Raw genomic sequence first — 24500 nt, 5'->3', positions numbered from 1 at the left:
AATAAATATTTTTCCTACTAAAAGGAAAACAGATATGTTTAAAAACTTTAAACAGAAATCTAAATTTCAAACGTTTTTAGTTAACGGAACCTTTATCTTCCCCATAACTCTACTCACAGTCCCATTTCATCCTGCAGTACATCATGTATTGCTGTGTGAAGCTGACTCTGATTCGATTTTAACATGGAAACATGTAGGATTATATTTCAGTATAAATGGCTTTGCTCCATAGTCAAGTTGTTCAACTACAATGGAGTACTCATTTACTTTACTGAGCTTTGTTCTAGTTTGTTGTCTGGTTGGCAGAAGCATCTGGTGGGCAGTAGGAACTAAATACCCTTCTTTCCCTTTTTTCTTTCCATTCATTATAGGTGGCCAATTTGAAACAACAAATGGGTTTACAGCAAATGAAAACCAAGATTAGAGTGAACAACCATGTAATTTGAACCTTGACTATTCAGTTAAATTGGTTTATGAACCCCTGTTGTTGGTCTCTTTAAGGCAAGAACTAGACTGCAACACATGCATCTGTGGTTCGGAGAGAATTGCATAGCTGTTGCTAGTCTGCAATTATCTGCGACCTATGCTTACCCATCAACTCCTTCGCAGTGTAGGTATGCATCAATCCTTACATGTAGCTGCAGACTAGTCTAAATCAAACAGAACAAGGAAGGAGCAACAACATTGTCTCAATAAACCAATTTAAATGAATAGTCAAAGTGTTTTACTTACCTGGGTATTTTCAATTGAGAGGGAATAAACCTTCTTTGTTTGCCTAACCACTAGAGAGTTTAAAGGAACTTTCTCAGGCCATACATATAAGCCTTGGAAAGAAAATGTGTTTTTTAAGGGAAAATAAGTTAATTTTATAGACTTTTTCTGGGAGGAAAAAGCTCCTTTGCAATTCTAATATTGCCTTTCTAATATCTAATATAACTACTTCATGGGGCAAAAATAGAAAAATAAATCTTACCTAAATAGTCAAATATAGAAAGTAAAAACTGAAATTACTGAAGAAATAGAATTGCCTCACAGTTGCAAAAGAATTTTAATATGCAGCTCCATGTGGGGGAAATGGTATTTTAATCCAAAACTACTATTTCTACTTTTGAAACTGAATTCAGTAAGTATATTTTAAATTTTATTTGTTTACTGATATTTTAGTTTCATTATACCAACCAGTTAATGAGGCAAATTACAAAACTACTTAAAATTATACCATTCAGAATTAGTTGACTGATGTATAGCCAAATATTCCTTAAATAATTGATTCATAAATTTCATTGTCAATTTAAATGAAAATGTGGCATCAACAAGATATTAGCCTTTATCATTTTTCCTTCTTTTGATCCATAAATTTCATGAAAGTAGTTATTTCTTTTCATATTGTTTGGTATGATTAATATTCAAGATAAAGCAAGAAACTGCTTTCCAAATTGAGTCCTTTGGCAATTCAATACAGGAAATAAGAAAACCCAATCAAATCTGAACACATACAACATCTCTATTGGTCCAAAAGGGCCTGAGAAGAACATTAAAATGTCACATTTTGTACAGTGTCTACATCATTTCACAAGTTTTACCACATTCTACACCATTTAAAATTGTACGTCTCATTTAAATTTTAAAATTGATTTTTAAAGCATCGTATTTTGTAATTAAATTTCCAATAGATTTCATATTTGAAATTCATATTACAATTTAATAGAAAAACATTTTTCAAAGATCCAGGGTAGCACAGTTTGCTGTCTTTACTCATGTTAAATCTTCCTTTCATTATTACGCCTACAGGAAACTTGAGATACCACTTGAGAGCCACTTATTTCATATTTATTTGTAAATTCCGTGAAAAGCCTACTTATAGGTAAGATGACTGGGATATGCCAACAGCCTCTGCATTAACTTGATGGCAGTACAGCTAGTTCTCAGTTATAACAGTTTGCTTAGTGATTGTTTGAAGTTACAACAGCAGTGAAAAAAGTGATTTATGACTATTTTTCACACTTACAACCATTGCAGCATCTCCCTGGTTACATGATCAAAATTCAGACACTTGGCAAGTGAGTCATATTTATAATGATTGCAGTGTCCTGGGGTCCTGTGATGACTTTTTGTGACCTTCTGACAAGCAAACTCAATGGGGAAGCCAGATTCATTTAACAACAGTGATACTAACTTAACTGCAGTGATTCACTTAACAACTGTGGTAAGAAAAGTCATAAAATGGGGCAAAAGTCACTTAACAACCATCTCACTTAGCAGTGGAAATTTTGGGCTGAATTGTGGTCATAAATTGAGGACTATCTGTGTCTATTGTTACCTGCCTAGATTGGCTAACACACCTGGATGATAAAGTGGTCTTGCCTTATTATACCAATAGGATTGAAGCAAGTTCTCCAGATTCTCATTCCCTTTGTATTGCAACCTGAGCATCTTTCTGCAACCTGAAAAGACTAAGGATATGATGTTTGCTAAGTGAGGAAGATAAAATAGGTGGCAAGTTGTTTAAATAGTTCAAGAACTGGCTTAAGGAAGGCATGTTCTACATATGTATCTGAGAATACTCAGAGAAGTATCATTGCCTTCTACCCTTCATCACACAACTGGCAGACAAACAGTACTCCACTGTACTTAACAACATTTAAAGCAAAAAGTGCAGTTCAGCTACTCTTTAGTTACCACCAACCTATCAGAACTATAACCCACTAGGAAAGGTTTGATCTAAATTTTTGAAAACCATTTTACTATTTATTTATTTTTTTGGCAGATGCAGTCTTGTTTTGCCCTTAAATCTCCAGGATAGATTTTAATTGATCTAGAAGAAGACCATGAACAGAAAGCTTCATTCATATTGCTGTACCCAGAATTTGTAGCTGCAATGTCATTTAACTACGGCAAGACAACAATTTAGCAATAGATTAAAACCACAGAAAAAAAAGCATTGAATCTCATATCTAGCAGTCACCAGCAAACGTTGCATTGTCAACTGATAACATCTGGAGTTTGAATGTGGCACCTACCATGATCCTAGGGCAAGAGTGGTGGAATAGCTCTAGTAATCTGGTGGTTTTTTCCAAGTTAATTGGATATGAGATCCTACTGGTGAAATTGGGCTCTAGGGATTAGATACTCATAATATGAGTTTGTGGATTAAAAATCAGTTTAAGTCAAATCAATTGGCTAATCAAATATATTCCCTTGTAGCTTTGGATAAATTTACAATGTAAAAAATAAAATATTAAACTTGCTACTGAAGTAGAACATTGGGCTTCTTTCCATGGGAGAAAGAAGAGACAGGCCTATACAGGCCTATACAGGCCTTACAGATGAATATTTAAGATACTTCTGTATAGGCCTTCCCTGGCAATGAAGAATTATTTGCAGGCCGTCTGATTAGATACAGATTGTCATCTTCCGTGACACTGGGAATCTGCCCATTTTCTTTTTCAGTGTCCAAAGACATTGCTACATGAATCAAGACATAGTAATCTAATATATTATTATGGTGATTTTCAATTTCCTTCCATATTTCTTTTTGTTAATGCAAAAATGTAGCAAATTTAAAAAGAAATAACAGATGTATGAGGGAAAGTGAAGTGAGGATTAGACCATTATCTGCTGCAACGTATTTACAAGGTGCATTCAAAGTGACAAAAGTTGTTCATTCCTCTGGACAACCACAGGACGTATGTAATCTGCATTTCTAGTAATTATTTCTCAAAGGTTTGGAGACTGAAAGGCAGCAAGGCAATTTAACATGAAAATAATAACAGCAGAACAAGGATATTTTTAAAAAAAGTTGAGATCAACAACAAAAAAGCTCATTCTTAAAAGAAAAAAAGGCTTTTACTAAGTTCAAAATGGCACAAAACCCTTTAAGCAAAGAAATAAATAACTACTTTTTCTTCTTTTACTATTTCCCTACGAGAGAGAGAGAGAGAGAGAGAGAGAGAGAGAGAGAGGGAGGGAGGGAGGGAGGGAGGGAGAAAGAGAAAGAGAAAGAGAAAGAGAAAGAGAAAGAGAAAGAGAAAGAGAGAGAGAGAGAGAGAGAAAGAGAAAGAGAAAGAGAAAGAGAAAGAGAAAGAAAGAAAAAGAGAAAGAAAGAAAAAGAGAAAGAGCGAAAGAGAAAACAGCATCTGGTACCAATTTCTGGACCAGGCACACCTCTACTGAAAGGCCTGTTCTTGTGAAATGAGACAGAAAGGAAAATAAATGCCTTAACTTTGTTGACTCGTGACCAAGAGTAATGTCAATGTTACTTACTGGAGGACCTGAAAAACAAAACATAATACATTGGTTATTAATTACATGGGACAAACAAGCTAAAATTATTATAATACAAAGCATTAATTTTGAAGTTTTAGTATAACAACTATTAAATGATAATGTAATGTCATGCTATTATATTATGGAATTTTAACAAATCTGGAATTAGAAAAGAAGCATTGCCTTCTTAAAAGAAAAAAATAAACCAAACCAAACCAAATTACAGTGCAAATTTATTTAATTGGAATAATATCAAAGTCAAATTAATATTTGTCCATTGTCTAAGATTTAAGGCTTTCATTAAAATAGGAATAGCTATTGAAGTAGTTATACCACCCTTGATAACTGAATATTATTTCTTTTTTAAAAAGTTTTTATTAAAAAGAATAACCATACTAAAAGATAATGCAAACTAAAATCAGAAAGAAAAGAAATACTAAGTGCAGAAAGAAAAAAAAAGAAAAGAGATAGGAAAAAGAAGAATATGCAAAGAATATGTAAATTATTTATATATCTTACATCTATGTAAAGAAGCGACTTCCAATCTTCCTTGAAACAAGTACAGGAGAATGTAATATCCTCCCTCCTCCATAAGATTATGTACATCTTTCTCCCATAACCCCCACCCCCTTATCTATTTCACAAATCCAAAAATATGTACACTGTATTTATTTATCATATTTTAAAATTGCCTATCCCTATCATAGACCAACTTCACTTATTGCTGAACGAAAGGTAATATACCTAAAACATTAACTGTTAGGGAACAATTGTGGAAGAGGGCTATCATTATTCTGATCGTAATTGTGAGTTTTGTAGATGTGTTTAGTTGGCTGCTGCATGACATAGAATACTGGACCAGAGGGGCCCTTTTCTTGGTTGAACAGCCAAACAATACTACAATATAAAACAAAAGAAGACAATTCACACCAAGGTAATCACATCAAAAACAGCATTCAACATAGCCATTGGGTTGGCTCCAATGCATTTCTGGGTCCCCCCATCCTATTGGCAAAACCATGATCTCAGGGTCTTTTGAAAACCCAGCAGAGTCAGCGCCAATCTACTCTCTGAGGAGATGATGTTCTTATGTCTTTACTTTAGGGGTGACCTGGACTAGATAAGGCTGTTGAAAGAACAGAACTCTGAACCACATTAGGTGGCCTTCCTACAGCCCTAATTGGAAATACATGGGATCTACTGGTATCAGTGACGGGATTCAAAATTTTTTTACTACTGATCCTGTGGGCGTGACTTGGTGGGGGTGGCATTGCTTGGTGGGCGTGGCAGGGGAAAGGATACTATAAAATCTCCATTTGTCCCCCACTCCAGGGGAAGGTTACTGCAAAATCCCTATTTTCTCCCGATCAGCTGGGACTCGGGAGGCAGAGAATAGATGGGGGCGGAGCCAGTCAGAGGTGGTATTTACCGGTTCTCCAAACTACTCAAAATTTCCGCTATCGGTTCTCCAGAACTGGTCAGAACCTGCTGAATACCACCTCTGACTGGTATCCTTTGGAACTACCTTGAAACAAAGGATTCTTGCTCTAAGTAATTAAATTCCTATTCTGTATTCCATAGAAGCAATGTATAGTTTAATGTAATCTCTATGTTTTTTTCCCTGTACCAAGAGAAAGCTAAAGCTGAACTGGAATTCATTCCTGTTCAAATACTGTAGTAATGAGAAAGGACAGTACAACTGATGGCCAATGATGCTGCCAAGGAGAAGGGTTCTTATATTGGATGCCTTATGTTTACAGATTAGAGCAGGGGTCTCCAACCTTGGCAACTTTAAGAGTTGTGGACTTCAATTCCCAGAATTCCTCAGCCAGCATTCCTGCTGGCTGAGGAATTCTGGGAGTTGAAGTCCACAACTCTTAAAATTGCCAAGGTTGGAGACCCCTAGATTAGAGGAACTCCATCCTTCTCTCTTCCCTCTTTCTTTCATCTCAGTTCCTATTGTAGAATTTCTAGCAGGATCTTGGAACACGGGGAGAGAACAGAACCATCATAAAAGAGATACGTCAGCCCCGGGGAATGGGAAAGTGTGAGAAAGAGACTCAGAATCATTCCCCTTAACCACACTACGGTGAACTGGAGAACTGCTTCAGCAAACAAGAGTCTGTTACTTTAGCAAAAAAAAAGAGATTTTCCCAGGAATCCAAATGCCAGCCTGCTAGATCTTGGCATTTTTCCCCTTCCAGAGGGAAGAGCAAGAGCATGGGAGAAAAAGAGAGTGTGTTTGTAGGAGAGAGACAGACCTTCGTCTGACTTTTTAAATAAGAGACCAGTGTAGTTCATGACAATCACTGTATTTTGAGACAGTGAATTGCACAGATTAATTAGGCAAAGTAATTTGAACTACTTTTTTTAACTACTGAATTTCATGGAATGATACAGGGAGAAAAGAGAGGATTGTTTTTCTTTCTATCCTCTTTTTACATAATGTGTATAATTTTATTCATCTCCCAATGTTTTTAACTAAAATTTCCCAAATACTGTGATCTTTCCTTCAAAGGAAGTTATTCCACTCTTTAATAAAACCGATTGCCTTTTTATGTACTTCTTTCAGCAGTAAGGCGAACTTTGGGATCAAACTTTAGCTGCACCATAAAGATATTAAAATACTGTTTTATTTTTTTTATTTCTTTATTAAAGATCTTCTTGTCTTTATTTTAATACAATAAACTACATTAAGATATTCCCTCAAGAACCGCTGATAGCTCAAATACCATCAGCACTAATGTAAAATTAGAGATTTGATTATTCAAAGTATATCATTTAATGCATGGTTACATTTAATTTACTTTCATGCATTAGATTTATATCCTACTTTTCCTCTATTTTAAGGTGGTATACTCTACTTCAGGGGTGGGTTCTACTTACCTTTACTACCGGTTTGCATCGTGCCTGCACATGTGCATGCGCGCTCGTGTATGCACTTGCTCTTCTGCGCATGTGCAGGAGCTTTTGTGCATGCGCAGATCAACTTTGATGACATCCGGGTCAGTGGGCAGAGCTTCCTGCTGGTTTTACTACTGGTTCTTGCAAACTGGTCTGAACCAGGGGCAACCCACCACTGCTCTACTTCCATTTTTCTACGAACAACAGCCTGTGATGGAGGCTGGGCTGAGAGTGGCCCAAAGTCACTCAGGAGCTTCTGTGGCTAAAGATAGATTTGACTTTGGGCTTCCCCAGTCTTAATATAACATTACACCATGGTTGACTCTTCCTGACTGTCATTTACCAAGTTAATACTACTATGGGGATATTTTTTTTAAAAAACATATTTACTGTGGTTCTTTGCCCTAAATAGTTAGATATCATCATCAGTTCATTCACAACTTACTTCTACCTCCCAAGAATATAGAAATAATTCAGAAAATCCCAATTTGGACTGATGGGCAAACTCATTATTCATGCCCAAACAAGCTTGACATTTATTCTGATTCTCTGATTTCTGTACTTTGTTCAGTTACTCATACATAAATGGACTCATCAGGTCCACATTACTGCTTTCAACAATCCCTGAATATGAACTGCTGCTGGGCCTTTTTCTGTGGAGTTTAAAGGCAATGATATTAATTTTCATTATAACGTTACAGTCTTAGAATGTCTCATCAGAAATAGATACCACAATATTCAATTGCTCTCACTATTTGCTAAACTTATATATGGAACTTGCTGCTTTCATCAAAGTGATAAAAGCAGCACTATGCCATCATGTTGAAAGTTTTGCGCCTTTCAGACAAGTTTATGACATATATAAAAAGGGGAGGGGCTTGTGTTGTGACACTCTTTTTGCACTTTGCATAGAGAACTGCAGCCAGAATCTATTCTGGACCATCATGCTATATGTGAAAGAACAAACATATGGATCAGAGGTGGGTTTCAGCAGGTTCTGATCAGTTCTGGAGAACCAGTAGCGGAAATTTTGAGTAGTTCGGAGAACCAGTAAATACCACCTCTGACTGGCCCTGCCCCCATTATTCTCTGCCTCCCGAATCCCAGCTGATCAGGAGGAAATGGGGATTTTGCAGTAACCTTCCCCTGGAGTGGGGAGGGAATGGAGATTTTACAGTATCTTTCTCCTGCCACGCCCACCAAACCACGCCAACCAAGCCATGCCACGCCCACATAACCAATAGTAAAATTTTTTGAATCCCACCACTGATTTGGGTCATGCAGAAACAAATGTACTGAGACTTGAAACTGAACAGAAATCCACAGTATGATATGTCTGCAAGAAAAGCAGATGTTGGGCTCCATCAACAGAATATAGTTTCCAAATAGCAGGAATTAATTCTTTAGTTTTTTCCCGTACTGTGTAGAGCTCTTCTTGAGTATTGTGGTCTATTCTAGTCACCACGACATTTTAAGAAGGATTTGGACTAAGTGAAACAGTTTCAGCGAAGAATACTTGAGGCTAAACTGGTGAACCAAAATGAAATTTTATGAAAAAGACAATAAACGCATTGAGAAAAGAAGACTATGGTCAAATATCCGAAAGGTGGTGAAGACCAGTTTTCCATCATTCTAGAATACAAGGCAAGAAATTATGAATTCAGATTATGGGAAGAAAGATTCAAACTAGACATCAGAGGAAAACGTTTTAACTGTAAGAGCCATCTGGCTGTGGAATCAATTGCCTAGAATGGTGCAAGTTCTTCTTTTCTAAATATGCCAACCATCTGCCGGATACACTGTCATTTGGATTCTTATATTGAGCAAGAGGTTGTACTCAGTGGCCTTAATGACCTTTCTGACCCAATGATGTCTACACTTTTAGGATTACAGGTTAGACCTCTCCCTGATGCACAATCATGCTCATTCCTATGGCTCTGTACTTGGAGTTTCAAATAGTAGAGTTATAGATTTAACAGAAACTTTTTAAAATATACCTAAACTGGCTCTTAGTCATGCAAAATAAAATGAAATATTTAGTGTTCCAAGATTTTCCCTTTCATAATATTTCCAGAGAGTCTAGTCATATTAATTTCTTACAGAAAAATACTCTTTAAACATTGCTGTTCGCAAAACATCATAGTCTGTAAACAGTCCACTTCATTACAATGGTTTTTGATCTCTCCAAATCTTCTAGACTTTTGGGAAGACTATGCAAACAACAGAGGTGAGCATTTGGTCTGAAGAGACTAACAAATCCATGTTTTACTCCTATTTAAAAAGGCATTTTACACTCTTTTAAAAGCTTCTTCATGCTTCGTTTCCTATATGATTAATACCAGAAGGATTAAATATGGGGAAATGTGGGAAAAATTAAGGAAAAACTGAACTCCCTGAAAAACAATATAAAATGAAAAGCATGTTGTTTTGTTTCTGCAACTATCTTGAAACACTAAATCTGTTTTAAAGCTGTTTTAATTTTTGAAAAACAACTGAAACAATATATTACCAACATGAAAATATGAATAATGAGAGTAGTAATAGATTATGAAATCCTATGATTTCATTATGGCCTCTAGTATGACCATGTTCTGATGATGCAAAGCCACAACTTAGTGGTGTGTAAATCCTTGTGTGAGAAGCTAACCCCTGTTTCAATTACACATTCAAATAAAGTTACTATGGAGATCAGCAATTTATTCAAGGCTGAAGTGATAACAACAGTCAAGGAATTGGGTAAAAAACAGTGTCTCTGAAAAATGGATATTTGCCTGAATGGTTTTACTTTTAACAGGAGCATACAGAAGAACTGTCAAAATCCAGTCCAAAGTTCATAGACTCAAGTCAGATTTGCCAGCCAGTCCAAAGGTCAGGATTTCAGGAATCATAATCAGAAATACAGGAATGGCACACTAGAGCAGGAGATCAGCCAGTTGCTTCCAATAAGGGATCATGGTCAGGGCTACCTCTTAAATCAGGCTGCAGGGACCTGTTTCTAAGCAAGAAGTTTACTCCCTTGCTTGGCAAGGAGCCTCATAGAACATCTCTGCTCTGCTCTTTTCTCCACTTGAGAGATGCGAAAATTGGGTGGATTTACATAATCCTCATCTGACTGTTCCTCCTGGTCAGATGATGCCTTTAGTTCAGTCTTGTGTAATTCTTGACTTTGACTCTCCTGAAGCTGACATTCCAGAGAAACAGCTGGAGCAGCTTCTTCAGAATCAGATTCAGAGCTTGAGTCCTGGTCTGGGCCACGATAACCTTAAATAGGGCTATGATGGGCCTATTTTTCAAATTAATGATTACTTGTGTACAATTTAGCGATGGCATACATTCGATGGAGGTGGTAGAGTGAGGGAAGATGGTGTTCTTTCATAAGATCATAGTACTTTTGTACATTTAATGTAAAAGTGGAAGTTCAACTACTAGACTATAGCATTATTAACATAGAGAAAATTAAATATTTGGAAGGTCTAGATTTTCTTGTTGAAACTTTGCTGGATAATACTGTCCGCATTTCAAAGAAGCAGCTATATTTTGATTATGTTGTCAGTGTTGTTCTATTTGGAAAATGAAGATCTGTAGGAGATGTAGGAAACCTGTAACACCAAGGATGTTGTTGATCTCTAGTTGATCTCATTAGTATTGGCAGAATATTCAGATTGATGAGAGTGTCTTGTAACAGTATCTAATGGTTTACCATTTCCCATAAAATGTGACTGGTGAAAAGCAGTTTGTAAAGAGTCAAAATCAGAGCATTCTCTCTTGACTGTTTATAACAATTAAAAAAAAAAATTTGCAGAACAATTTGAGTACTTCTGACATTTACTTCTTTTTTGAAAAGAGGTTTTTTTCCCCATACGTATTTCAAATTTTAGATGGTGAAAAGAGGGAATAGTTTTCATAAATTTAGAATGCTAAAATATTTTGGTCAGGAAAAGGCATAACGGAAAGAGCAAAAGAGAAGGGCAAAACTATATGCAATTTATATCAGAAAACTAATTCAGTTTTCTGTAGACTTCCTCTGTATAACTTTGGCTGTAGCTTTATACTCTGAACTGCACTTCAGGTGTTACAACATTTGGTATTTTTTATTCATGCATTTGCTCTGAATTACCATCAATCCGGCAATGAGAAAATGCTGTATATGCACTCTGTTATGGAGGATGTTTTCTTAATTTTCTTTCTTAAAATTACAATTAACCCAGGGATACAGCTAAAGGATTTACTGGTTTTGCTGTCACTACTGGAGTAGAAAGAGGTCATTTAGGCCACTTTTCTTTTCAGGGCAGGAATACAAATTTAAACAAATTTCAGAAGATAGTTATCCAGGTTCTATTTGAATAGTTCCATCACTTTTTGGGCAATTAGTTGTACTATTGCTTTTACTTTTAGTAAGTTTTTTTCTCCTTAACATTCAGTTGGATTCTGGCTTCCTGTAACTTAAATTGATTATTCTGTATCCTTCACTTGGAAAGTATTGAAAAAAAGATATTAATGTCACAGCTTTGGAAACATATAATTTACAATCTTTTTAATACTGCCAACATTAAATTGATTTTTCAGGAATTAAGAATGAGAAACTTGGTGCATCAGGAGGCATTCATATTTTTAAAATGAAGATGAAAATAATTGCAGAAAAATATTCTTTCTAGTAATTCCAATACCATTAGCAAATTACTAAAAGAAGTTATTCTGTAGCACTCCTAATGGAATTATGCTTCTTCCTTTCAAAATATATTTTTATGTATTATTAATAAATGAAAATGGCCAGAGGTGATGGTGGTGATTCTAATGCAGACTTTAAGGTACATTAGGAAATTATTATATCAGAAACATGCATATTATATTTTTATGCATGCATGACTCTATCTTTGTATACATCTAACATATACAAAGTTTAGAAACCTAGTAGAATGATATAGCAGAGAAGTAGGAACTAGGCAACGAATAAATTTGGAATGAGGTTCCTCATATCTACCATACTTTAGCAGGCTGGTCAAATGTGTGCTATGGGCATTCAATATTATGAAAAAACATGTTAAATAATAATTACATTGCAGGATCCAATCTGGGTCAGTCACCGGGTCGGTAACTTCTCATTGTTAGAAAAAAGCAGGGGTGAAATGCTCCCGGTTCGGACCGGATTCCCCGATCCAGTAGCGATGGCGGTGGGTGGTTCGGAGAACCGGTAGCAAAAATCCCTGCACCACCCCCCATGCCCAGCTGAGCCGCACGATCATCAGAGGCTTTTTTTTTTACTTTTAAAAGCATTTTTTCTACAACCTCTTCCAAAGAAAAAATGCTTTTAAAAGTAAAAAAAAAAGCCTCTGATAATCACGCGGCTCAGCTGGGATCATCAGAGGCTTTTCAAAGCATTTTTTCCTGCAACCTCTTGGCTAAAGAGGTGGTAAAAAAAATGCTTTGAAAAGTCTCTGGCAAGTCCCAGCTGAGTTGCCTGATTGGCAGAGGCTTTTCAAAGCATAAAAAAAAATGCTTTGAAAAGTTAAAAAAAAAAAAAGGTGGCCACGCCCACCCAGTCACATTAACCCCCCCACCAAGCCACCCCTGGAAAAAAGTTCCCTGAAGATGGGCTCCAGTATGAGTCCAAAAGCTCAGAAGACAGTGACTGACCCAGGTTGGATCCTGCAACATTATCTTGGGACACGTATATTTGCCTTCATTCGTAATAATTACATTGCTCTATGAAATCTTTTTTTTTTTAAATAAAAAATGGACTAAGGCAAATATAGGGAGTTCTGAAAGCATGAATTTGGACAGGATTGGGACTGATGGAATAAAAAATCAATCTCAATTTAGATTTGGAGAATCTAGATGGGGGGAAGGGTCATTCTATCTAGAGCAGGGGTGTCAAACTTGATTTCATTGAGGGCTGCATCAGGATTATGTTTCACCTCGAGGGAGGGGTGGCATGGTGTGGCTGGAATGGGCATGTCCAGGGGGCATGTCCAGCTTGACATCACTTGTTGAGGCCCTGTTTTCTGCCATGATGACCTCCTGCAGCCTTCTGCCAGTGAAACGGAGCTCGGGGGCGCTGTACGTGCTGGCAGAGGGCTGCAGGAGGCAATTGCAGCTGGAAACAGAGCTCTGTTTTCACTGGCAGAGGGCTGCAGGGGGGTGCGACCTCTGTTTTTGCTGGCAGAAGCACTGAGGGCCGGTCCTTCACTTTTCCAGGGCAGCCCTGTGGGCCAGATCTAAGCATCCTGTGGGCTGGATCTGGCCCAAGGACCTTGAGTTTGACACCCCTAATTTAGAGTTATGGAAAAGACTCTATTGAATACATTTATTAGGAAGCTTCCAGCAGCATTTGTTCAAGAAATACAAAATTGAAAAATAAATAATATATTTTATTTAACTATGTCAAGAGAACTTTCTTTAAACACCAAGATATTGTTAGCCTATTTTGAGTTATCAGGAAAAGTAGGCATCAAGGAATTGTCTTTAACTCTATACTGATTATAACACTGGATACTCAACTTTCAACCATTGTTCTTTACTTCAATTTGGTTTCCAGAAAATATCTTCTCTCCTTTAGAATTTAATTTTGCAAACAGTATTATTAACTTGGAACTTATCATCTTGTCTTTTTGCAGCCAGCCAGCACCATCTTGTCATATGCCCAAAGCATTTAATTTTCTTTTGTTTACGTAAATTGCCATGCGTTATTTCTTTGAGCTAGACAGCTCTGCAATTAATCATTATCAACAATTAACATTTGCAAATTAATATTTAAATACTGGAAAGTGCCAAAAGGAACTTTAGGACTTTATGACGGAAGGTTCTTGATTCCTATCAGATCTTTCCTCACAAAATGAAAAGGGTATATACCTGGCATATGTATGTTAGAACCAAACACCATCAAAGACAGTAAAGTCTGAGCAATTTATGCAATTTTATGACCAAGTCTTCCTAATAAGACTCAAGACCATAGAGATAGCATGAGAGATAGGTCAACAGTTAGAAAATTTCACACCTCAGGAGATGGTAGAACCCTACCAACATGATCACCCCAAGATATTCTTGAGGTATGAGAAAACCCAGCCAATGAAAGCTAAGCTGGGGCTGAACTCCATCCAAATTCACTGTATTAAGCACAGCAGTGAAATGCACTAACCTTCGCTACTGGTTTGGGAATGTGAGCGTGCGCTTGCTATGCTTGTGGCATGCCTCTTCTGCACATGCACAGAGCCTTCTGCACACACTCAGAGGGTCAAAAACGGGATGTAATGACGTCCCAGCAGGTGGGCGGAGCCTCCCGTTGCCAGTGCTACTGGTTCGTGCGAGCCGGATAGATCCGGATGGATTTCACTGCTGATTAAGCACCATTTAACCTACTAGTAAGGAAAGCTTTCTTTCAAAAATGGAGAAACCAGATATATCAGGAAAGTCTGCCCCAAAGTACAAGTTCAAGTAAACCAGTTTGAAGCCAAAAGTAGTGAGCCAGAGAAACTGTTTCCGATCATTCTGAATCTTCAGGATCTAAAGCTGTAGTACTTAAACAGAGCAAGCCTCAAACTGTGCCGTAGGAATTATGAAGAGAACACTTTTGAGGGGATGCAGATCCAAGCTGGGCACCATCCTGAGCTAGGATGTAGGTGATAACGTGAGCTCAGCAACTCAAGATAAATTAAAAGAGTAGAGCAAGGAAAGTCAAGCCATCAACTTGAAAGAAAGAAGTGTGACTCAGTTTGTGAAACTATGAAACAATGCTATCAAAAAGAGATGGCTTCAGTGACTGACACTTTATGGCAAATACTCTTCTAATTTCCCACCTGTGATTCACTCTATCTACTTCCATTGAATTAATGTGAATCCTGGAGTGGAAATCCATTATTCTTGAATCTTCCTAAACTTGAGATTTGCCTCTCTAGACTTTTTTGCAAAAGTAAACAATTGTGCCTGTTTTTTAGACAGAATTTTGAGATTATAGCATGCTTCCTGTTATTTTGGTAAAGATTTACAACTGCAGTCAATGTTTTGAGTTTGTTGCAGTGGTTGGTTTCTAGTGGCGGTGGGGGAGGCTCTGCCCTCCCGCTTGGACATCATCATGGATGCTCTGTGCATGTGCAGAAGTGCACGATCCCAGTTCTGAACCAGTAGTGAAGGTAAGAGGAACCCACTACTGGTTTGTTGGTCATGTGACGGCAGAGAACGGATATGTAAATTCAGTGTGGAATTGTTTCCACCCATGAGGTCAATGGATGCAGTAATGAATGCAGTCTAGTTTTAATTAAACTACCTTCTCAATGGAAAGACTGGAAAATAGAGTACAAGGCTGAAATAAGATTTATTACACTAGCTCACCTTCCTCACTTTAAATTTTATTTATTTATTTATTTTATTCGGCTTATATGCCGAATAAAAATAAATAGTACCAGTAAGTCAGTCCATTCACTCAGTTGTTTTAGATAAGATATCTATTATCTTTCCTTTACTTGGTTGCAAATGGTTTTGGAACAATGGAACAATTATAGATATTTGCATTATTCTGTTTTATGTTAAATATATATTGATTCACGAAGAAACTATTTGAAAATAGAATGATCTTAGAAAATTATAACATTGCAGTTAATTATAAAGGGGGTTGACATGTTCATAGTTTTATTTAGAAAACCAATTTTTGAGATTTAATATTAAGGAAGGAAGGAAGGAAGGAAGGAAGGAAGGAAGGAAGGAAGGAAGGAAGGATTACTTTTTTAACTTATTAAGAATGAAAGGGAGAAACAAAAATCTGTATTAATTCAATTTTGGAAGATGAAAATTTCCACTAAGAAATAGCAACTTTTTGAAAAACATTAAATATATGACTACAGTTGGTCATGGTGCAGCTTCATGATTATTTCACATGAAGATTTGAAATGCCGAGTTTACCATGCGATATCACACGTAAAAAGTTTTTATTTTATTTTTCTCCCTTTTGAAAGCCATTTGCCATTTGTTCTTTGAGAAAAGATGTCTAAAAGAACTTTCACATTCTTGAACTGATTTATTTATATGCATCCAGCATATATATCCTCATTAACATCATTAATTAAAACCTCAACCTTACAAAACTATTAAAGGAAACCATAGTTTAATCATCATTACAAAATATGCTTCTGAAATATATAAGTTAGGAGAAGGAGAAAAAAGAGAAGTGGAAAGAGAAGAAAGAATGTGTGTAGCCATGAAGCTTTAAATCCTATTACTGAACCGGTTTAATTTTTCAGAGGTGGATGGGACTGGAAATTTATATTAATTTTCCATTCAATTTTCTTTTTAAAAATTACAACTTATGAACCCTTCCTGTTCTATGTCCTGTTCTATAAAAAAGACCAAGAATGAAAGAAATGAAAATTCTTTCCACAGAATTTGTAGCCTTGCAATACAGTTCTGCCAGCATTTAAAAAAAAAAAAGAAGATTCAACTTTGCATTTGCTAGAATAAAGTAACTAAATAAAGATCTACAAGGAAATATGAAAAAGACTGAATGGTAGTAGTGAGAAAAACAGATGTGTACTGATTTGCTATCATACAATTATTTGACTAGACATCCTTTAACTTTACTTAAAATAAGTTACAAGAAAATAAACAATTCACCATTTCTATTCCTCTGTTTTACATGAAGATGAAAGAAAAATAGTCTGACTTTCTTGAGAAAAATCTGGGATGGAACTGGCATGTTCCATATTGAAGACGGCTAAGAGAAATTGAATCTCAAACATCTGTTTTCAGGCCAGACAGAACAAAATCCTATGAAGTTGATCCTCCCCACTTAAGCCTGTTTAACTAATTACTTTTTGTCAAAGTCCATATTATGCACCTTCAAAATTGCACTACGCGCAGAGGCTACTTAGTTTTTGTTCATTTTCAAAAAATACAGCTATATTTGGTCTTTGTAAGAAAACATGTGTTCTGCATGAAGCTGGAACATGTGGCTATGGCTTGGAATTAGACGATTTGAAGTGCCGCCTTCACCAGTATCAAGTGCCAATATTTTAGGATTAGTTTCAGAGGATTATAATTACGTTTGTAGAGACAAAGACCTTCTCAATGATAGCACATGTTACAAACCTCAGTGCAACTGAAAGTTGTGTACCTCTAGAAATATTTAATCAGGTTCAAAAGATCCACCTGTTTTAAATAGTTTTCTCATAAAGAATTGATTGTTTTGCGATTTGATTTTGTGCTACATACCGGTAATGCAGTGTTATTCTCAGCATAAAGTTGGCTTTATTCTTGATACTGTTATTTCTCATTATGATGTTGGATATCATTAGACACTGATGTGATGGATTTGACTACAAAGGAATTCTTAACATTATATCTGTCTGTCTATCTATCCCAGGGGTCTGCAACCTTAAATATTCAAAGAGCCATTTGGACTCGTTTCCCACAGAAAAGAAAACACCGAGAGCCACAAAACCTGGGTGGGCCAACTCGATGTCACTGACTTCCACCACTCACATGACACCCCCCAGCCACGCCTACCCAGCCGGTCATTAGGGCAGAGAACCAGTTGTTAAAAAACACCAGGAACCACAAAATCCTTTTGACAGCTCTATCTCTCCCCTCCTTCCCTCTCTCTCTGTATCTCTCTATGTCTCTCTCCCTCTCTCTGTATCTCCCTGTCTCTGTCCTGGCCGCTTCTCCATCCCCCACTGTCACCCTTACCTTCTCAGGCCAGGCGGGGAGTAACTGGGAGGGAAGGGCGAGGGGTGGGGCCAGCCAGTGGTGAGATCACCTGACAGGGAGCCACAGCAGAGGGCCCAAAGAGCCACATGCGGCTCCAGAGCCGCAGGTTCCTGATCCCTGATCTATCCATTTATCATCTGCCTGCCTGCCTGCCTGCCTCTCTCTGTCTCTCTGTCTCTTATCTATCTATCTATCTATCTATCTATCTATCTATCTATCTATCTATCTATCTATCTATCTCTGCCACACTCCAAAACAACTCTATAATATAAATTATGTTTATATAAGAGGGTACTTATATATAATGGCAAAGAAAGTTAAATAGTGTGGAGGAATGATACAAGGCAATTTAAATTAAGCAGCAACCATTTCCTAACAGTGGAACAAGCCAGGCAGATGGATGTAGGGCTAGTAGGACCAAAGCATTCAAAAATGGATTCCTATATGTGAAGTATATGGAAGTCACGCCTGTTTGTCTTTATGGCTGGTGGAACAGTGGCGCCCTGCTTAATTCCCAGTCCTGCTGGGTTGATGGTACTGTTGTCTCCTTGCCCTTCTAAGTGGATTGCTTGCCATGTCCCACGTAAGCTCAAAGTGAAGACACTCCAATAGTTAAAAGCTATTTCCCATGTGCCCAGTTAATAAGTCTTACATTTTGAAGCAATCTGGGAAGAGTTGTGTTTCTATAACTTTAGTTTATGATCATGACAATGGTGTGAATCAATGTTCCACATAGACATATTCCTTTTCATGGCGCAGGAGATGGGTTCAGGCAATAAAAGTACCAGTTTACCACTCTTTGATAGTGTCGCTTCCAACACAAACCTATTTGAGAGATGTGTATTATTTATGGACCCTATGTGTAAAACTAGAATATTATGCTAATATTCTGGTTTGCATTTACTATCTGAACTTTTGCAGTTTTAACTGCGCATAAGCACTTTAAGATGTATTAGATAATGTCGAACAGATAATTTTGTATTTGTATTTTGTTTTTAGAAATCTTCTAGAGTAACAACATTGCTGGAAATAATCAACATGCTGGAACGGTTCTGGTTTATCTTCCCAAGTTTCTGCATGCAAGAAGTATAATGACATATACACAATCAAACATCTATTATGAAGTGCACCCAGCTAGTCAATGAAGTGAAAGCTATATATATATATATATCAGCAATTGAAAGATAATCACATTACATTCAGCAACATAGCGTAAGATTAAAAAAAGAACTAACAATCTTAAATTGATCATAAATCCAAAAGCAGACATAGGATAGAAACTTCTTTTCTAGCAGAGTCTGCACATGAATGGCTTTTAACTTGCTGCCAAACATTGGAACAAATTAACTAGCAACAACTACAGACATAGAGAGTTGTCAATTGGCTCTCTATAGACTGAAGTACTAAAACCTCACATTAGCTTTGCATATCACACAAATGTACTTTTTTCTCTTCTTTGATGGGTAAATCACATCTCCACCCACCTACCTAATAGCTTTTTATTTTCCGGACCTTCTACTTCTGCTATAACCTGTCATCATTTATACCCTTAGTTTCTCTAATGGACGTTTATGCTCAAGGAAAGTACTTAAAAATATCTACAGCTTTTTAAAAACTGGTAATGACAGGACTTGACAAAACTCAGATAGCAAAATATTCCATGCATGTGGAGCCACTATAGGAAAGACCCTGTCTTTTGTCAGCACTATTAAACCTTGGCTTAGTCAAACCAAAAATACTTCTTTAATATATTGAAACAGAGGTGGTATTGGAACAGAAATGGATCTGATCATCTTAAAGGGATCATTTATAAATCTTGGTTATGTTTCTTTGTAAAATCAATTGATTTTGAAAAGGTGTCTCATGCAGAAGAGGCTGATTCACGGGTGAAATCCAGCAGGTTCTGACAGGTTCTAGAGAACCGGTAGCGGACATTTTGAGTAGTTCGGAGAACCAGTGAATACCACCTCTGGCTGGTCCCAGAGTGGGGAGGGAATGGGGATTTTGCAGTATCCTTCCCCTGCCATGCCCACCAAGCCACGCCCACAGAACCGTTAGAAAGAAATTTGGATTTCACCACTGGGCTTGTTCATTATACTTTGTGCACTGTGATTTTACCACCTGATTCTATAAAGAGCATTGGAATTGCTTATTCTTTTCTGATACATGGAATCAATTATATGAAGCAATCAAATTAATGCCAGAAATACACAGAATAGATACGTGTGAATCATATGAAATCAAGTGATAATATATTTGGTGTGGAAAAAGCACCCTTAAAATTAGTGATCTTTCCTATTAAAAATGATCAAAGATTCCTTGAGCAATTATGAGGTACAAAGATAAGTCCTATTTCTCACCATGGACGCCTACCCCCCAAAAAAAGTTAAATAAGAGAGACTCAATAGATTGGCACAAGAACCGATCAGAAGTAACCAGTCCAATTGCCAGGTTTTAGATGGCATCAAATATCATGCAGGATTGTCACACACAAAGCCCTGAAAATGAAAAAAAATAACTGATTGTTAAAGGACCCAGACAAAAGAGTAAGATCAGTTATCTCGCTCAAGGTCGACTCAGCCTTCCATCCTTTCTAAGGTGGGTAAAATGAGGACCTGGTTTGTGGGGGCAATATACAAAAGTATGAAGGCTATTGCTTAACGCATTGTAAGCCGCCCTGAGTCTCCGGAGAAGGGCGGCATATAAAAATAAATAAAAATAAAATAAATAAAATAAATAAAAATCTGTTTTAAGTTAAATGTTCCTTAAAGACAGCAATAAAATCATGTGGTGATATCTTGGCTTTGTCTGAGCGAATAGCCACAAGAATATAATGAAAGCATTTATCTCTTTTCCCAAATAATTTTTTGCCTAAATTAGAGTCCAATTGATTTAGTTACTTGTTATACTGTCTTTGTAGCATAATTCTGAAGGGTTGCTTGTTCATATGGAATAGGAAAGCATTCAGGCCAACTTTGAGAATCGCAGAAGTACTTTCCCCCCATTACTCCTGCATTCCTAGTTAGGTATGCAACCTATTTTTATTGTATAAAAATCCAGATCCAATACAGAACCTAGCCTTGGAAAAGTATAATTCCTACTACCAGAAAAAACAAAATACTGTAGCTATAGTTTCATCTTTTTTTGATTCTTCTTTGTTGCTCATTTCTGTTGGCTACATGCTGATCTTTACAGGAGATTCAATACAGATCTACAATCTGATGCCAAATGAATCTACCTATCAGCATTGCTCCAAAGCCATATCTGGTAGATCTTTATTTATTGACCTAACTGAAAGGAAACTGGACATTCGTATGGGCAAAAGTTACACGGTCAAGACCAGGGGTGAAATCCAGGAGGTCTGACAGGTTCTGCAGAACCAGTACCAGAAATTTTGAGTAGTTTGGAGAAACGGCAAATGCTACCTCTGGCTGGCCTTAGAGTGGGGTGGGAATGGAGATTTTGCAATATCCATCCTCCAGGAGTGGGGAGGGAATGGGGATTTTGCAGTATCCTTCTCTTGGGGTGGGATGGGAATGGAGATTTCACAATATCCTTCCCCTGCCACGCCTGCCAAGCCACGCCAAATCCACCAAGCCAGCCCACAGAACCGGTAGTAAAAAAAAATTGGATTTCATCACTGGTCAAGACTATTCAAGAAGGAAACAGCTTTAGCAAGACTATCACCTCTTTCTGTCTTACCAGCTGTGCTAAGGGCTGATCATTCCTTTCATGTTACAAGAAATCTTTCTTACCTCTCCTAATCTCAGAGGAGGAAGTTTGGGGATGTGTTTGGGAATAGAAGAGGGGAGGTAATATTCCACTGAGAATGCAAAATTATTTGATAGATACAAATTGCTTCATACTAGGAATATTAAGGCTGTTTTCCTCTCTATTTTTTTTAGTTAGCCTATACCCCAAAGGGGCTTCAAAATTTAAGAGTAAAAATACACGGTAATAAAATCTTCAAAAATACTTTGGTCATTTGTTTAACAGAAATTTTTAAAAAGTATAGTTTTTTAAAAATCCAAGGCATTATTATGAATCATATCAACAATGTATAACTGTTCTCCTGTTTAGAACAAGCAAAATGACAAAAGAAAGAAAGAAAGAAAGAAAGAAAGAAAGAAAGAAAGAAAGAAAGAAAGAAAGAAAGAAAGAAGAAAGAAAGAAAGAAAGAAAGAAAGAAAGAAAGAAAGAAAGAAAGAAAGAAGGAATTTCAATAGCTGCCAGAGGAAAGATACTGCCAAGCAAAACAACTGCTGAATATTTGGCTCTAACTCAGCCTTTGTCTGGAAGCTGTGAAGTTATAACCACACAAGAACCACTAGGGAGGATGCAATCATATAAAACAAATAAAAATTTGCTCCCATTTATCAACTGTAGTGAAAGAGTAAGAGCCTGGTTTTATGTGTAGTAAGGTTATCCAGGTAGGTAGGTAGGTAGATCCATGCACACATACATACATAAATACATGCTAATTATGGTAAAAATAATAGTCAGCAACTGGGTGAGTATACTCAGTATAACTAATATACTGAGGTCAATCTGCTTTTTGGTTAGGCTGTAATCCAGATAAAACATTCTCTTAGAGCAACAATACAAAGCTGGTATGCAACTGGAATGCTATTATTAAGTTTTGAATTTGGGTGCCTTTGGATTTGTCTATTTATATGTTTATATCTTCTTCTCTTTCAAAACATCCTTCAGCTTACTTTCTGTTGAAAAAACATACACTCTGCTAGCCTTCTGTCAAAAACAATTCTTTATTTTCTTCATCTCTAAAAGAATATACATTAAATTAATTGTATATAATTATTCCTTTATTGGTAGTGTTTGTGATATGGTTCCAAAGAGCCTTTTACACTGCAGATGAACAATAATTTTGTAGTTCCAGCCAAGAATCAAAATATGTGAATTACATGTGTATGATTCTGTCTTAAACATAGTTTCTATGTAATACTTGATCAAAAAAGCAGAAGAAATACAATTCTGAACCCTACAATTATGAATGCCACTTAACCAAGGCTGAATACATTTAGTCAAAAGTCAAATGAACAAAATAGTGTTTAATTCATAAATCCATATTTAATCTCGATACTAATGTGGAAATATATTTTTCATAACTGAACTATGAATCAGAATTGTTTGGAGTTGGTGAAAAAGCTCTGATTATTATTCTATGCAGCAAAATTTCAGATGCTTTCAAATAATATTTGTCAAAATCAGTCATAACATTCAATCTATCAGTCATAACATTCAAACTAATCTATCTAGTTATCACCATTTTTCACACTTATGACCGCTGCAGCATCCCCAAGGTCACGTGATCAAAATTCAGGCACTTGGCAATTGATTCATATTTATGGTGGTTGCAGTGTCCTGGGGTCATGTGATCCCTTTGGGACCTTCTGACAAGCAAAGTCAATGGGGAAGCCAGATTATTAATTTAACAAACTTGTTTATTCCGTTCATTCCAGTTCTGGAATGATTCACTTAACAAACGTGGCAAGAAAAGTCATAAAATGGGGCAAAACTCACTTAACAAATTTCTCACATAGCAACATAAATTTGGGGCTCAATTTTGATCACAAATTGAGGATTACCTGCAGATGAAATTTTTCCCACCTTTTACTTTGTGTATATAATTTAACTTACTAACATTACTTTACAAGAAGTACAAGAAAATTACCTGGTTCTCCCCGTCGTCCAGGCTTTCCTCTTCTTCCTGGTGGACCTGTGAAGGAAAAAAAATGATTTATTTAACTCATTTCTTACTTATACATCTTTATGTAAAGAATATTTCATTTAAACTCTGGTTAGACAAAAAGATTCCATGATGATAGCAATAGAATATTCAATAGAAATGCATAGAAGTAAACAAGGAGTCAATTATATATATACATATATAACCATGTAAATATGTGAATGTAGATATAGATACAAATAGAAATATGAAAATAACCCACCGTTGTAGTAACTTCTAAGAGTCAGTCATTGGATTGAATTGATGTTTGTCTGTTTTGTATGTTGTTTTAATGTATCTATGTTGGTTTTTTTTATTATTATTAATAAATTTTTTTATTAATTATTAATTAAAAAAAAAGAATGGGATCCTATGTTCTATTATTCTTAAACAGCAAGCCTATAGCTAATTTATTTATCTATTACATTTATGGAGCTACTGTAATACAGATATAGATTGACTGACTGACTGACTGACTGATTATTTATTTATTTATTTATTTATTTATTTATTTATTTATTTATTTATTTATTTATTTATTTATTTAGATTTATGTGGCCACCCACTCACTCTCAGTGAGCGGCTTACAAATAATAAAAATGCAATATAAAAGAATAAAAAATAATAAACCTCACCTCCCTGGTGACAACACACAACAGGCCACTTGAAGGGCTCTATCCCACTCTGGATTCCCCAGGCCCATTGGCAGAATCAGATTTAGAGGGCCTTATGGAAATGTGTCAAAGTGGGGGCCAGTTTAATCTCTGTGGAGATGATGTTCCAAAGGCAGGGAGCCACCATATTTTAGTGTATATGGCTTTCTATTCATGACACTGAGTGGCTCAAAATGTTCAAAAATTATAAAGACAAAAAACAAAAACAGAATCAA

The 24500-nt window shown here is 36.4% G+C and overlaps 1 protein-coding gene across 1 annotated transcript in view; it reads right to left on the bottom strand.

Annotated features, from left to right (window-relative positions):
- The window catches only part of COL23A1 (collagen type XXIII alpha 1 chain), a 285667-nt gene that overhangs the window by 87596 nt on the left and 173571 nt on the right, over positions 1-24500 (bottom strand). Inside the window, exons 3-4 of the mRNA XM_070937268.1 lie at positions 23558-23602; positions 4165-4271 (exon numbers count right to left, since the gene is read on the bottom strand). Of these exons, the coding sequence (XP_070793369.1) occupies positions 4165-4271; positions 23558-23602 (152 nt within the window). The remainder of the gene's footprint in view (positions 1-4164; positions 4272-23557; positions 23603-24500) is intronic.

Source organism: Pituophis catenifer, unplaced genomic scaffold (assembly GCF_029215685.1).
Source record: "Pituophis catenifer annectens isolate HBS135680 unplaced genomic scaffold, rPitCat1.0.hap2 SCAF_2, whole genome shotgun sequence".
Classification (NCBI taxonomy): Eukaryota; Metazoa; Chordata; class Lepidosauria; order Squamata; family Colubridae; genus Pituophis; species Pituophis catenifer.
This window is presented reverse-complemented; position numbering and strand designations above follow the sequence as displayed.